Raw genomic sequence first — 16,838 nt, 5'->3', positions numbered from 1 at the left:
TTCTCAGAGACAAAAGAGGGTTGGGTGTTAGTGTTGTATTTGTGTGAGTACGCATAGTGAAATGTTAACGGTAGACTGCACTCTCTCAGAGCACAAAAGCTAAACGAGGTACTCAGTAATTATAAGGTACCATTACCCTCGTCTGGATGCCTCCACAAACTACAACTACAAGCTGTAATACATATAGATATGTAAACATGCCATTAAAATAGTATAGACCTATTTCTTCACTCCGAGAGATAAATATATATTCTATCCCCTAAACCTACCCATAACAGAAAACTTTCTGCATTTTTACATTTTCAAAAAATTATATATTTTTTTTTTTGTGATTTAGGCTATAAGCTACGGAAGAGGATTAGGGCCAAGCAATAATACAAAAAATAAATAAAACCATCTTGAGATTAAAGTCATTATAATGCAAGATTAAACTCGTTAAATTTTGAGAAAAAAAGTCTAAATACAATCTTGAGAATAAACTCATTAAATATCGAGAATAAAGTCATTGTGTTTCAAGAAAAAACTCGTTAAATTTCGAGAAAAAATTTGAAATACAATCTTGAGAATAAGCTCATTAAATATCGAGAATAAAGTCATTGTGTTTCGAGAAAAAAAATCGCTGAATTTCAAGAAAAAAGTCGAAATACAATCTTGAGAATAAACTAATTAAATATCGTGAATTAAGTCGTTGTGTTTCGAGAAGAAAAAAAAAACAACTATTTAAAAAATAAATAATTTCAAGAACAAAGTCATTTCGAGAAACTGTCTCCATGGTTACTTTGTAAAATCCTTTGCATTGCTGCCACACTGACATTTTCGGTCCCCATGTCCGTGCGGAGCTCTCGGGACACCCTCCTATGCCAGTAACTGTTTTTATGAAGTAGCTAACTGGCTATTACTTTAGGATCGTGGTTGTGTACGCCTCCATGCACAGAATGTAACGACTGTAAGTTAACCATACAGCCATTGGCAATGCCGTACGATTTTAATTGATCATAGCTGTCCATATGCCAGAGTGCATTTTTTGTTCAAGAGTTCGTTGTTCAAGTGACGGCTCAAACGTCTTTTATCAGTAAAGTTCTGCACGGGCAAATTCAGTGACGCTTTTAATGCAATACATTACTGCTAAAGTTGATAGTATTTCTTTGTTACTGAAATAAAGTTTAAAATATAGCTCGACTAGTGATCCATGTTAGACATGTCCTCTATCAGTAGGCTATGCAATGAACACTGATCGAATGCGTTATTCTCTACATTTCATTTCGACTTTTTTCTCGAAACACAATGACTTAATTTTTCGAAATTGAATTTTTCGAAATTGAATGAGTTTATTCTTTCGATTATTTCGACTTTTTACTTTCGAAATTTAACGAAAGTTTTTTTTCTCGCAACACGACTTTATTCTCGAAAATTAATGAGTTTATTTTCAAGATTGTATTTCGAGTTTTTTATTCTCACGATTATTTCGACTTTTTATTTTCGAAATTTAGTGAGTTTTTTTTCTCGCAACACAACGACTTTATTCTCAAGATTGTATTTCGAGTTTTTTTTCTCGAAACATGACTTTATTCTCGATATTTAATGAGTTTATTCTCTATATTGTATTTCGACTTCCTTTCTCGAAATTTAACAAGTTTAATTTAGTATTATAATGACTTTAATCTTGAGATGGTTTTATTTATTTTTTTATTATTGCTTGGCCCTAATCCTCTTCCGTAATAAGCTGTTTTCTTCATGGGTACAATATACATATATAGTTCTGTTTTTGTTGTTTGTTTTTGTTTTTTTACATTTTGAACCCATTTGAGTCTGCAATAAAAGTATGATGATATATAAAATTACATTAATGTACAAATGTGGATTACAATAGATTACAATTCAGTATTATCGGAGAGGAAATTGTCTGCTCTTAAAAGTCTGATCACTTAGAAAAGTAATATCACACCTTCCCTCAACATCCCCGAAAAAAATAAAAAAAATTGATAGTCTTTCGGTTTCCAATGAAACACCTTATAAGCAGCCATCAGAAAATTCATAAACTTCCATTCGCTACAAAGCAAGACTGCAAAAATCTCCTTTTCGAGGGAATTAAGTGAAAGTGATAATGCAGCAGAAAGCACTCAAACACATCGGCCCGCGGTGCTGATGCTACATTGGATTCAATGAGGTAGATTTTCTCACCAGCTGGGCGAATGCCTACATATGTGCAGCACTCTATAATGGTGATTTAACACTGGTGTACGCAGCCTGATACTTGTGCACCGGGCCTCCCGTGATGTCTGAAATGTGAAAACATGACACGACCTAAACCGAGCAAAATCAATCATGCTTCCCCGTCGATAATGATGTTACGTGTGTATAATGCAGCCTCTCTGATTGTTTGCTTTCTTTCCCACTCCCTTTTTTCCGCTCCATTACTCATCCTGCTCACGTTTTTCATTTCTATAATTCTCCATCCATCTCACTCTATCGTGCTCTTCCTTTCCCTAATTCTCTATTGTTCCGTTCTTGTTTTTCCCGCCGATAATCTATTCATTATCCCCCTTCTCTCTCCATCTTTTTCAGACGTCGCACTCCCCAAGTATATTTTTCATCCTCAGAATTACTGTATTGCATACAGTTCTCATCCGTCACTAATGCATTATGGGTAGTGGAGGCAGGGATTAAGGGAATGCCCTGTATGAAGCCCTGCCAGTGCCCGTTCAGTCTCTAGACATCTGCTGACTAATGAGTAATCCCACCCGTGCTCTCTGGAGCTTTCTAACATCATTACATCCACTTTGCACACACACACACACAATCCTCAATCCTTTGTGTCCACACACACAAAAAAAATGCAGCGTATCAGCAAGTATGTGTGTTTTGAAACGTAATTGGCCATTCTTCGGCTCCCAACTTTGACACTATATGCCCCCCGACTCCACAGAGATAGATTTTTTTTTCTGAAAACAACAGACTTCAATCCATTACAGGCAGGCACGTGCAGAGGGGGGGGCGTTGGGTGCTCGAGCACCTGCCCTTTTGCCCCTTGGTGCCCAAAGTGCCCTTTTGTCAAGACAAAATTTCCTCTCCTTTTTTTTGTATTTAAAGGCACTTTTGTGGATGCCTGCCCCATCTAACTAGTAGTAAAATAAATGAATAATAATTTAGCCGTAAATAAAATGACCCACATGATGACCTTTCACCTGATTCCTCACGCTGCACGCGCATTTTATAATTTCGCGCGGCTACGCGCAATCGCGCATTCCCAGAGGATATCTTCAACTCTTGCGGCTGCTGGTAAGTGGTGTTTTATTCTCATCGAAGTGATTTTGATGTTTGTTTACTTATTATTATTATTTTACTAGAACGACGTGAAGAGAGCATGCAGAGAGATATTGTTTGTATTGCTGTGTGTAGGCTGTAGAAGTAACGTTAGCTTGCTGTTTGAGGGAGAAAAGTTTCACGGGCGTGGAGGGGTGTTATTTGACTAAAAACTATTATTTGTACTTTAAACTATTATTATTATTACAGTATTTATAAAAAAATATTTTCACATAAAAATGATTATCACAACTCTGGTAAGTTATCACATAGGCTTACCAGTATCTTATGTTTTGTGTGCAGAAGCCTCTGTGAACATCTGCCCTAGTAACGTTACTATTCTATTATTGTATTATTATACTATAGCAGCCTGGGCAGAATCTGTAGCTTTAGCAGGTCAGTGAACTAGTGAGCCAGTTCCAAACACTGTCAGCAATCTTTACATCTTGTCATGGTCACATAAAAATGGTTTATTCAGCTAATACCCTATATTTCTGTTTATTTTAATGTCTACAGTCTCAGATCAACTCCAGCAGTATCAGCAGCAGCAGTAACAACATCAACAGCAAAGGCAGCAAACTCACTTAAGGACTTAAAGTAAGAATTTACCAGAACAGGCATCACATTAATGTTAAAAATCTTGTAAAGTATTAATTGCTGTTTCTGTTTGCTTTGTTTTTTATTTTCATTGTATAAAATGTAACTCTTGTATTTTTGTAAATCAGTTTTTGACATGAAAATAGCCACAGATGCTGATATGCCATTAAATAAAACTATACTGTACTGCACGAAACATGGGCCAGGTTGATTTTGTCCTATACAGTTCACTATAACAGCTGTTCTTTATTATTCTGTATAACAGAGAAGAAAAAGCCATCAGGTTGGAACAACTTAAGATGCTTCAGTTTCTAATCCCAGAGTTATATATAGAGCACATCAATTATTATTTTTTTTTTAAACTTTAAATTTGTCTTTTCTGTTCTGGTTCTTTTTCAAAACTGCATCAATGCATTTGCTGCTGTATCGATGCAGAATCATCTGTATTGATATATTACTGTATTGATATTTTGAGCACAGCCCTATAAAGCCTTGTTTCCATGTGCCCCATTTTATACTTTGAGCACCTGCCCCTACAGAGGTCTCTGCACGGCCCTGATTACAGGTGTCGTTGATTGCATTCATTACCAGAGACACGTCAGCTGGCTGTTCCACAATGGACCATCAAGACAAATAGTCTCGATTATTAGTACAGAAAAGCACACAATCAGTCAGGCAAGACTACGGAGCACGATACACTTAGTCAGGGGGTGTAATAAAAAATGCTGTCATTTGGGAATGTTCAAACTCCCTGGAGAAAACTTGTCTCTCTACGACCACATTAATACCCACGCTGCACAGTCACCGTAGAGAAATGGGTTGCAGAAATTTTATGGGTCGTGGATGGTTTTATGTAGTAGTTTGAAATATATTCAGAAGAAATTAATAAACTCAAGAACTCTCGGAGGACCGTCCAAATGTGATCACAAGAAATAAAACTTCTGAACTACACACTCGCACACAAGGTACACAACGGCCTTGATAAGAAATAAAATACTTTTTTGCTTGTGCAATCTATTATACAGTGCATTTTGAGTGCATTTTGAATGACTGAATCAGAATAATTGCACAAATGACCATACTATTTGGACAAACCATCCAAAAAGAGGCCTTGGAGAACAAGAACAAACTTCAAGCAATAGCAAAAAATAAATAAATACAATACTACAAAGATTCATATTAAATAATCAGTGATTTTCAAGTTTTTCAGGTACAGAAATTGAATAAAAGTAATCAAATTTACAAACAACACTGCATATAATCTTCACTGTACAAATTTAATAAAGGTTAATCCTTATTAAAATCACAAAAAAAACGTATTCAGTTATTTGTCTTGGTTTGATTAATATTAAAAAGTGACAGCAGCAGGAATGTTAGGCTGCACAGATCCAATATACTGATACACATGCGTTGTCTTTCTCTACTGTTTATGTTCACTTTAAGCCATTACCGACTACGTTTCCATTGATACTTTTCAAGGGCATTTTGAGATAATCGCCAGTTTGGGATATCCTTCGTTTGAATGCATAAATTGGCGCTAGTGGGTTTTCTTCTAAGTGGATAGAAGAAAAAAAGTAGTATTGTTTATACTTGAAATGTGTTGGCTGACATTACAGTCGGTGTGTGAATGAGTGTATGAATGGGTGAATGTGAGGCAAATGTAAAGCGCTTTGGTGGCCATTAGGTCTATGAAGGCGCTATATAAATGCAGTCCATTTACCATTTACCATTTACAGTATGTACACTTTGAGAAGAGTATATTTTTGGTAGAAGACACCTTCTTCTTTTTTTCCATTACTTTCCTAATTAACACTAAGAAAGGGAGAAAAAAAGTAAATCCTTACACTGAACAGTGCACTTCACAGATTCAAGCCTGTCACAGATTTCAGCTGTGCTGATTCTGAAAATACACTTGCCCTAAGACAAAGTGATGGTAATATCTGAGTCTTATTATCAGAGCATAATTACACTGAACATATGAAGGATCTCATAAACAGACAACCAATTAAGGGTTTCCAGGTACTCGTTATTAATTTTCTGTCTACTCTGACATCTGGCAACATTCTTGAGAGCTTTATCACTATCATTAGAGAGAGGTTACAACCAAGGTGACAAACGATCTCCGCGTACAATTACCAGCTATTCAGCCACATCATGTTTTTATTGTGTCTGACAAAACAACCACCAACTAGTATTTCAAAGGGACATTTTTCATAAAACGATTAACAGCTGTTTGCACGTATGGCCCATGCCAAAGTCTGGCAATCATCAGTAAAAGAAAATAATACGAAGCTTACTTTTTAAAGCATCTGTTCTCAGTATTACCTCTTTGAGTAGATCAGCAGCTCAACAGATATGTAACTTCGTGTTCACAGGGCACAAAAATAGCACAAAAATCCAAATCAGGCAACGCACCACCCTGGTACCCACACACATACATAATTATATACATCAACATGAACGCTCTGTGGCATTCCTATGATGCTTTGGTGTGTTTGGTGTCGTCTACATGGTGACGGATCTGAGGCAGCTGACCTTGAGGCTAAAATGACAGAGCTTTGCCATTTAGATTCACAGGAACGTCTGAACTTTCTCTTATAGTGCCATTAATCAAGTGGCGAAGATCGTAAAAAGGTTGACGGCCTTGATTTCTTTAACTGGACAGATGTTAATATTCCTCATAAAACAGTTTAAATAGAACATGAAGTATTCAAAGCTGTGCCAGATTCTTTAAATCATTCAAACCACTTCCACGAATGGCATGGAAAGAGAAATGTGGTCACGTGAGCAGGACTTATTCTAAACTAGCAGTGAGAGAGTGACTGGTTTAAAAGTGGAGTAAGAATATCACAGCTTGCCTGGAAAATCCCAGCTTGCTCTAACAAGGCTAACACACCAGACAAGTTCCTCCCAGCTTTCCAAAGGAGGATATGTATTTTAGGATTGTAAGATGCTCTTGACTAGTGCATGTACTATACTGCTCAAAGGTTCGGGGATGGTAAGAAAGTTTTGAAAAGTGTATTTTATGCTCACCACGCCTGCATTCATCAAAAATACAATAATATTGTGAAAAAATTATTACAATTTAAAATAAATATACAAATATTATTTATTCCTCTGATAACAAAGCTGAAAATTCAGCACCTTAACTGGTCACATGGTCCTTCAGAAATCATTTGAATATGCTAATTTGGAGCTTGAGAGACATTTCTTCTTATTATCATTATGTTGAAAACAGTTGTGCTACTTCAAATGTTTGTGGAAACCATGATACATTTTTTTAGATAAGAACAATAATTATGAAAAAATATATTTTCACAACAATGTAAGTATTTACTGTCACTTTTAAGCAATTGAATGCATCCTTGTGTTAATTTCTGTCACTAAAGTTTAACCCCAAACTTCTGTATAGTAGTGTTGGTGTAGATATAGTTCTCCATTGAAAAAAAACTTGCAATAGGTGCAACTTGTGCACTGTTTTAGACATTTTTTGCCTCAGCAACATAGTGTTGGCCCAAATCTGGCCCACATCTGGTAGACTAGGATTCCACACGGCCCAGATATGGGCCGGATCTGGGCCAAGACTATGTTGCTGTCTGATAATTAAGATATTATGCGCACCATAGGGTTAGGGTAGTCCATGATGCTTATACTCTTAGTTCTTGTAATATTGTAGCAATGGAACCTATTTATAAGCACCAAACACACTTTCCATTTCCTGAGGTGCTCAGATCAAGGTCTCATAAACAAGCTAAGAAGTAAAATGAACGTGACATACAAAGCTGCATCCAGGGCATTCGTTTCCATTCTCGCATGTTCGTCGTCGCGACTGGATCCCACCGCCACATGGAACTGTGCAGCGTTCCCATGGAGACCATGCTGACCAATAGACATGCGGGGGGCAGGGCAGGTGCTCGTTGCAATATCTAAGAAAGATTAAAACAAACATCTCAAAATGCAAATAAAGTTTTTTTTCCACAGACCCATCTCCCAGTTTTTCACCCATTCTGATAATGTATAAAAACAAAGGCCTTGATTTCGAAAATATGAATCCTCTGACGCACAAACTATTAGATCACAAATAGTTTTACTTCAAATTAACAATTTCCAATCTTCAACTATTAGATCCTTGGCCTTGATGCTAAAATATGAATTCTCTGACGCACAAACTATTAGATCACAAATAGTTTTACTTAATCTTCAACTATTAGATCCTTGGCCTTGATGCTAAAATATGAATCCTCTGATGCACAGACTATTAGATCACAAATAGTTTTACTTTAAAATAACAATTTCCAATCTTTTGTGTAACTTTGGAACTGCATGTCAACTATCAGTGATTATAGTATTAGTAGACTGATCAATATCTGCTAACATACTCTGAGTTAGTTGATATATAGTTGCACTTGCAAATGAATAGGCATTACAGTAGTTAATGATATATAGTTGCTATAGTTAGTATGTCTAAAGTTGATTATCGAAATAAAGTGCATCAGAGGTTTACAAGGAATCAAGAAAAAAATGTTTAATTCAACATGTAGGAAATGCAAACATGCAATAATGACTGGCTAGCAGATGTGTAGGTCTCCAAGAGTAGGAAATGCCTAGGTTTGTAATGAGCAATGATGGGCCTGTGTCTTATCCAAATGAGGTCTGCAGGCAGAGCTAGAGGAGGTTTTTTGGGCCCGTCTGTCCACTTGCAAACCCAGACACGTGGGTTGAACAAGGAGTTGTAATTGAAAGGTCGTTGTAATTGGTATAAAGCATGATGATTGGACACACACAGTCAATCGTTCCAGCTCTCATGTGGTCTCACTGCAATCAGTGGATCTTTGAAAGGAAGCAAATTATAAATGAAGCCAGCATCCTTTTGAAGAAATGGTCATAATCAGAACAAAATGCCCTCAAACATCCTGAGCCAGTGATGCCTTAAAAAAATGAGTACAGATGTTGTTCTGTGCATTGTGCATTATTTTAAAAAAACATTCATGAACATTTCAGACATTCATGAAAATCGGAATGAAAATATTGCATTGTTTAAACAGAAATCAGAAACCAGCAAACCTTACAGCATTATATACATTCTTGTTGATCAGATTTGAGGAACCGGTTTACAATTAATGTCAAGATTAGACTTCCAACAAGGGCGTATACGAGTTATGCTGTTCATTTAATTGAAATTAAACCTACCCCACCTTAAAATAATATTAAAACCAAGCATGTTTTTATAACACGCAAAATGCCATAAAAGGTCAAGACATGACATCTAATTAAATTACATTTTATTTGCGGTCAGCACTGACAGCATCCAAACAAGTAGCAAATCATACATCACTACCAATCTCGAGAATGTAGTGGGGATTTAGCACTTGGATGAAGAACAAATGGCTTATAGACAGACTGTGCATAGAGATCTACTTAAGACTACTTACATTGAGTCATTGTCATTCTTTTCACTACAAAACGTCTCGGTTACGTATGTAACCCTCGTTCCCTGAGTAGGGAACGGAGACGTTACGTCAGAAGTGACGGAGATTGGGGGTTTCGCATAGAAAGCCAATCCTCTTCGAGTATTAAAACACGAGCCAATGGCATGCAATGCCTTGGGGCTGCGGAAATTTGCATAGCGTACTCCGCCCTACTCCGTGAGTATAAAAGGAGGAAGTGAACGCAACCGCAGTATGTCTTCGCTGAGGAGCCAAGACTGAACTCGGCCTCTACCCAGCGATACAGCAGAAGTGGCAGGGAGACGTAACGTCTCCGTTCCCTACTCAGGGAACGAGGGTTACATACGTAACCGAGACGTTCCCTATCGTAGTCACTTCGAGTTACGTCAGAAGTGACGGAGATTGGGGGTCTGTGCCATCACGCCATCTTCAAGCTGTCTTCCAGTGCCCTGCGAAAGACTGAACCCCCGAGCCTTACCTCCTTTTTTTTTTTTTTTTTTTTTTTGGGGATCCGACTTTGACACAGGATTACCAAGGCACACTGGGAAACATATCCCGAAGGGGACATGCTACCAGCTGCCTACCGAAGGGAGGACTTAAGGATACACATATGGCCACATAGGAACGCATATGGAACACTGGAGTACCAACCGCAGGTGGCTACTGATTTAAACTCCAGGGGTGGCAGATGGCTTGCCAAGGGAAGACACATGCTCAGAGAGGCTTACAGTGGATAATACACATGAGACGGTTACCATGGGGAACCGTGCGCATGGAGGCACCTAGCTAGCATCCAGAGCAACGCAGTGGTGCCCGCATCGTCGGTGCTGGAGGACTCAAGACTTCAATGGAAGAACTGAGGAAATATCGCACTTATCCAGTCCGGGGAGTGGAGTGGCGAGCAAGCGAAGACACCTGAGCGGATCCAGAACTGGCCGAAACGAGTACGTGAGAGGATACCGGCTCAATTCGCAGATTATAGAATCTGGCGAAGGTGTTGGGTGTCGCCCAGCCTGCAGCTCTGCAGATGTCTGTTAGCGAGGCGCCGTGCGCTAAAGCCCAAGAGGAGGCTACACTCCGAGTGGAATGGGCCGTCACACCAAGGGGGCACGGAAGGCCTTGCTGCTGGTAAGACAAAGCAATGGCATCCACTATCCAGTGGGACAGCCGTTGCTTTGAGAGAGCCCTTCCCTTCTGGCTCCCCCCATGACAGACAAAGAGCTGGTCTGAGGTCCTGGAACACTGCGTTCTGTCGACATAGGTGCGGAGAGCACGTACCGGACAGAGCAGTGCCAAGGCTGGGTCTGCCTCCTCCAGGGGCAGCGCTTGCAGGTTCACCACCAGGTCCCGGAGGGGAGTGGTAGGAACCTTGGGCATATATCCAGGCCGGGGTCTCAGGAATACGTGAGAGTAAGCCGGCCCGAACTCCAGGCACACTTCGTCAACAGGGAGTGCGTGCAGGTCCCTTACTCTCCTGATGGATACCAATGCAATCAGGAGTGCTGTCACATAGGACAGGGCAAAAACTCTACCGACTGCAAAGGCTCCAGGGGAGGCCTCTGCAGAGCACCCAGGTCTACTGAGAGGTCCCCAGAGGGCAGGAGGGGAGGGAGGCGGATTTAGCCCCCTCACTCCCCTCAGGAACCTGATGACCAGGTCATGCTTCCCATAGACTTACCTTTCACTGCATCATGAGACGCGGCAATGGCCGCGACATAATCCAAAGGGTGGAGGGCGACAGCCTGCGCTCCAACCCCTCTTGCAGGAAGGAAGCATGACTCCGATCGAACATCTCCGGGGGTCTTCTCAGCGAGAAGAACACCAATTGACGAAGAGGTTTCACTTCAACGCATAAAGGTGTCACGTGGACGACGCTCTTGCGGAAGTGATGGTTGCCGCCACCGCAGGTGGCAGCGAACTCAAACCTGCCTCGTCCCGTCCTGGAGCCACACGTGCAGCCTCCAAGATCGGGACGAGGGTGCCACAGAGTGCCCCGTCTCTGAGAGAGTAGGTCCGGTCTCAGAGGAATAGGCCAAGGAGGTGCTGTCGCGAGGAGCAAGAGTTCGGAGAACCACGTCTTGGTGGGCCAGTAGGGGGCTACCAGCAAGACCTGCTCCTCGTCCTCCTTGATCTTGCACAACACCCGTGCAAGGAGGCTCACTGGGGGAACGCACACTTGCGTGGGCCCCGTGGCCAGCTGTGCGCCAGCGCATCCGAGCCGAGAGAGCCGCGGGTCAGAGAATAACTGGGCGCAGTGGGACGAGTCCCGAGAGGCGAACAGGTCTAACTGTGCCTCCCCGAACTGGTCCCAAATCAGCTGGACCGACTGGGGATGGAGTCGCCATTCGCCGGAGATGGGACGGGCCCGGGACAGCTCGCGGCTGCCCGGTTCCGGTCTCCAGGAATGTAACTGCACGAAGGGACCTCAGGTGCTTCTGACTCCATATCAAGAGGTGGCGGGCGAGCTGCGACAACCGGCGCGAGCGTAGACCCCCCCTGGTGGTTGATGTACGCTACTGCCGTAGTGTTGTCTGAGCGGACAAGCACATGCTGGCCCTAGAGCACGCTCGGAAGCGGTGCCGGGCGAGCCGTACTGCCAACAGCTCGAGGCAATTGACGTGCATGAGGCGCTGGGCTCCTGTCCAGGAACCGGCGGCTGCATGCCCATAGCACATGGCACCCCAACCCGTGGTAGACGCATCCGTGGAGACAACGAGATGCCTGGAAACTCGCTGAATAGGGACCCTGTCCGTAAAAAGCTGAGGTTCGACCACGGGAAGAAGGATCGGCGGCACGTCGGAGTCACTGGAACTCGGAGCGAGCCGCGATGCCATGCCCACCTCGGGACTCGATCGCGAAGCCACAGCTGAAGCGGTCTCATATGAAGCAAACCGAGCGGCGTTGCCGCGGCCGCGGATGCCATATGCCCCAGGAGCCTCTGAAATAGTTTCAGTGGAACCGCACTCTTGCCCTCGAACTGTCGAAGACAAGCCAGCAGTGAGTGCGCGCGCTCGTTCGTGAGCTGCGCGGACATGGCGACCGAGTCTATCTCCATGCCGAGAAAAGAGATCCTCTGCACGGGGCAAAGTTTGCTCTTTTCCCGGTTGACCCGAAGGCCCAGACGGGCTAGGTGCCGTAGCACCAGGTCTCTGTGTTCGCAAACCTGAGCTCGAGAGTGTGCTAGTAACAGCCAGTCGTCGAGATAGTTCAGGATGCGAACCCCGTGTTCGCGAAGGGGAACAAGGGCTGCCTCGACGATCTTCGTGAAGACGCGAGGGGACAGAGCTAACCCGAATGGGAGAACGGCGTACTGGTATGCCTGGCCCTCGAAGGCAAACCGAAGAAACGGTCTGTGTCGAGGGAGAATGGAGCCATGGAAGTACGCGTCCTTCAGGTCGATCGCTGCAAACCAATCCTGATACCGAACACATTCGAAAATGCGTTTGGCCGTGAGCATTTTGAACGGTAGTCGATGGAGAGAACGGTTCAAAATGCGCAGGTCCAGGATCGGTCGTAACCCACCGGTCTTTCTTGGGGACAATGAAGTAGGGGCTGTAAAGCCCGGACCTCACCTCGGCTGGAGGGACCGTCTCGATTGCACCCTTCGCCAGCAGGGTCGCAATCTCCGCTCTCAAGACTGGGGCATTGCCACCAACCATCGTGGAGCGAACTCCCCTGAAGCGGGGAAGAGACCGTGCGAACTGAATCGCGTAGCCGAATCCGATCGTTCTGATGACCCAGCGGGAACCCCGGGAAGCGCTAGCCAGGCTTCCAGGAAGTGAGCCAACGGGGTCATGCGAACCACAGACGTCCCCCCGGAGGGGCAGCGAGGCGGGTCGACCGGCATGCGTGCAGGAGTTACCCCGTCCGGATGCACCGTCGAAACCCGCTCCCCGACAGAAGAGACCAGGGAAGGCAGAGCGTTCCACGGGGGTCTGTTCTGCCGGGGGTCTGGCGACAGAGGGGGAAGGGATTGGCGTAGCCCGGGGACGACACACGCACCCTTCCGCGCCCTCCGAGACAGAGAGGAATGAACGGGGCGACGCACTGGACGTCGTGCGCGCTCATTCCAGTCTGTGTGCTCAATGACAGTGTCAGCTTTTCCTCAACCAGCTCAGGGAGCTAGCTAGAACAAAAGATTCTCCACCGGCCCTCCACCGGGGAAGGAGGGGCCCTGCCACCGCCTCCTGAGAAAAACCCTGACACTACCACTGAGCGGCCCGCCTCAGGAATATCGCTTCGCCTGGCATCTAGCGGGGCACGCGGCCTGAGGGGGGGCTCTTTTCTTGGGACGCTTACCTGTGGCCTCCTCCGCGACGCGAACCGGCTGAAGGCTGCTGCTGGGGCCGCGTGGGAGGGAAGGGAGCCGCAGGGGGGCGTCCTCGGCGGCGAGCTGGCGGAGGCGTCCGAGCCGACGGCTGGTTGGAGGCAGCAGCTGGCCGTCGGGGCAGAGAAACCGCCTTCGTCTGCTCCTAGGCGGTCGAGAAGTGCTGGGCAAAGTCCTGGACCGCACCGCCGAACATTATGATGCTCCTGGACCACAGCGGTGGGCATCACCTGACCAAGGGAGCGAGCGACCGCCTCCGTGACCCGTTTAAGGACAAGGTAGGCGACAGGCTCGCAGCTCGCTTGGTCCGTCACCTCCTCGTGCACATTCCTGAGCAGCTAGCTTTGTAGGTGCTCATCATATGCAGGGCGGAGGCTGCCTGTCCCGCCGCTCTACAGAATCGCGCCGCCATAGACGACGAGAACCCATAGGCTTTGGAGGGGCATCTGAGAGCAACCGCCGGTTGACCGGGGGAGCCCCAGCGTACCCACAGACAGCCGCATCGCCGAGGGGAGGAAGGGCGGGGAACTAAGCACGCTTTTTTTTTTTTTTTTTTAGTGCGTGTCAGTTCCGCATGCAACTCGGGGAAAAAAGGAAATTGGGGTTGGCCGTGGCCGTAAGGCGGCAGCGTTACCCAAAAACCAATTATTCAGCCGCGAGAGATCGGGGAGGGGCGGAGTTCCACCCCCACCCGATGCTCACGGACGCCCGAGATAGCACGGCCATCATCGCGGGATCAGACACGGCGGCGCTGACGCTCCCGAGGGAGGCAACGCGGCCGCATCCTCACTTCCCGAGGAGTCAAGCCCGCCTAGTGATGCTGTGATCGACATCGCATCATCATCTGGAGCGCTGCCCGAAGCAGCCGGTGCCACCGAAGAAGCAACCGACTGAATCGAACTAACGCTCGCTGGCTCTCGCACTGAGGCGGGAGGTGTGGCCCGAGGAATCGTCGGGGCTTATCCCACACCATCACCGTAAATCACCAGGTCCCCGGGTCGACGGGCCCCCTATGGAGGAAACCGATCGAGCGGGGGGGACCGGGACTCTCACTCAAGTGAGATCATTGAGTCTCGACCTCAGTGTAGAGATGGTCATGTTCCCACAGAAGGAAAATGAGTCATCCACGAACGCTGCTGCTGCATGCTGAAATGCCCAGGCATACAAAGCAGCGATCGTGACCATCAGATGACGACAGAAATCAATCACACCCAGAAGAGCACGGGCGAACCGTCTTTAAAAAGACGTGCGCGTGCAGCTCTTTCAATGAGAGGAGGAAATTCACTCTTTCAGCGCTGAAGCGACCAGGGAGAAGCGCAAAGTCTGGCAGACCACTGCTCAGATCGCAGGCGATGCAGAATCTCGCTGGGTACCGCCGTCACACCAACACTGAAGAGGACGCTCGTCTCGAAGAGTCTTGAACAGTGCTTTCAGGAGTGAAGAGGTTCTCTTGGCTCCGAAGCGAAAACATACTGCGGTTGCGTTCACTTCCTCCTTTTATACTCACGGAGTAGGGCGGAGTACGCTATGCAAATTTCCGCAGCCCCAAGGCATTGCATGCCATTGGCTCGTGTTTTAATACTCGAAGAGGATTGGCTTTCTATGCGAAACCCCCAATCTCCGTCACTTCTGACGTAACTCGAAGTGACTACGATAGGGAACACCTCCTTTCAATGTAAATTATGCTAGTTGTAGATTTCACCTTATTAAAAGTGCAACCGCGTTCTTCAACAAAAATGTCTGATGATCTGTGCATATGTGCAAATTAGGAAATAAGACAATATTCAGATTCAAATAAGAGAAAGAAAAAGCATTTAAAAATAGGAAGGAGTACACGTCCCTGATTGATCCCAGCAACTTGTTGTGAATGATGTAGCGCGGGCGATAAAAAAGTTGAGACATTCATATAAGAAAGATTTATAGCCAAAGGAAACCCACTGCCAATTTGCATATGCAAATAGTGTTCATTCAAATCGGATTTGCTAAGTTTAACAAGTTTGCCCCTGCTCTGGCAGAAAATAAGGAAAAAGAAACAAACGATCAAAAGAAAAAGAAAAAAGTGGTAATTAATAGCACATTTGAGATGGTGTATGAAAAGAATGAGGGAGCCTGTAAAAAAAAAAAAATACATTCATTTATCAAATGGATTTCAGGCAGAACAAAGTATTGGAGTGTTGCAACGACAGTTCTTTGCCTTCAGGCGTTCTGTCTTGTTTTGGAGAGTTTCTGAGCACAAATGGATGGAAGTTGCTGGTTCTGCGTTTACAGACACCAAGTGCCGGGATAGATATATGAGTTTGGATGAGGGATGAATTATGGACCGGGCCACTTTCTGGGACCTATAAGTTCTCAGTTTGCATGACCTAAGACTGTAAAAAAATGATTTCTGAGATCATTTTACAAAAACCAATCAGTCATGGGAATTCATTAGAGAAGTGGTGATATCAGATTCATGAAAAGTCAGAATGAGTAAATGATGATAGAATATACATATTTGACATTAGTACTACTTTAATTAATCCTATTACTTTCATTTTACTTTAACTCCCTCTCTCTATCCCTCATGGAGGACATCTCATGGTGACCGAGCCACAGTGGAGCGGTGTGCTGAAGACTTTGCCATCTGGCAGCAGTCCGGCGAACAGGGAATAAAGTGTGACTGTACATATGAGCTAAATAAATCTGAACAGATGCCCATTGGCTGAGCAGGACACAAAGAAAAAAGTTCCCCACAGTACTAACAAATGAATCCAAAGCTTCTTTCAATATCAGATAAAAGACCCCAAACTATAAAGAATTTGCAGCACTCCAAGTGGAAACAAAAACAGGAATGTTGCTTTCTTATTTCGGTCCAAAGCAGCGTCCAGCTAAAGGGAATGACAAAGCACATCTGAGCTAATTCAGCTCCCTTCAACCTTAAATGAAAACTGAGGGCATGACGCGCTCCCTGGATATGTTTTCACAGCCATTATGCACCAAGGGGTGGCCGAGGTGTTGTATTAAAGTGGATGGGTGGTGTGAAAAACTTGCAAGGGCTTATAGACTAGCTAGACTGGATCCAAACTCAAAGCTTGCACCAGAACTTTTTCTGCTGATTATTCACAGTCTTTATGTTTAGACAACTAAGGGCATCAAGTGCCCCGGCTCCTTGGATAAAGAGTGTA

General features: G+C 44.6%; 1 protein-coding gene across 4 annotated transcripts in view; it reads right to left on the bottom strand.

The window, feature by feature from the left end:
- Nucleotides 1–16,838, bottom strand: part of sema5a (sema domain, seven thrombospondin repeats (type 1 and type 1-like), transmembrane domain (TM) and short cytoplasmic domain, (semaphorin) 5A) — a 148,079-nt gene that overhangs the window by 31,041 nt on the left and 100,200 nt on the right. For all 4 annotated transcript variants that reach the window (XR_005622044.2, XR_016149226.1, XM_089125679.1 and 1 more), the window contains one exon: nucleotides 7,679–7,826. Coding sequence is in view for 2 of the 4 variants with exons in the window: in XM_089125679.1 (XP_088981805.1) it covers nucleotides 7,679–7,826 (148 nt within the window). In the remaining 2 variants the exon portion in view is untranslated. The remainder of the gene's footprint in view (nucleotides 1–7,678; nucleotides 7,827–16,838) is intronic.

The sequence above is a fragment of the Pimephales promelas genome, chromosome 22 (genome assembly GCF_988280905.1).
Source record: "Pimephales promelas chromosome 22, fPimPro1.hap1.1, whole genome shotgun sequence".
Lineage (NCBI taxonomy): Eukaryota > Metazoa > Chordata > Actinopteri > Cypriniformes > Leuciscidae > Pimephales > Pimephales promelas.
The sequence above is the reverse complement of the archived record's forward strand: the minus strand, read 5'-3'. Positions and strand labels throughout refer to the sequence as shown.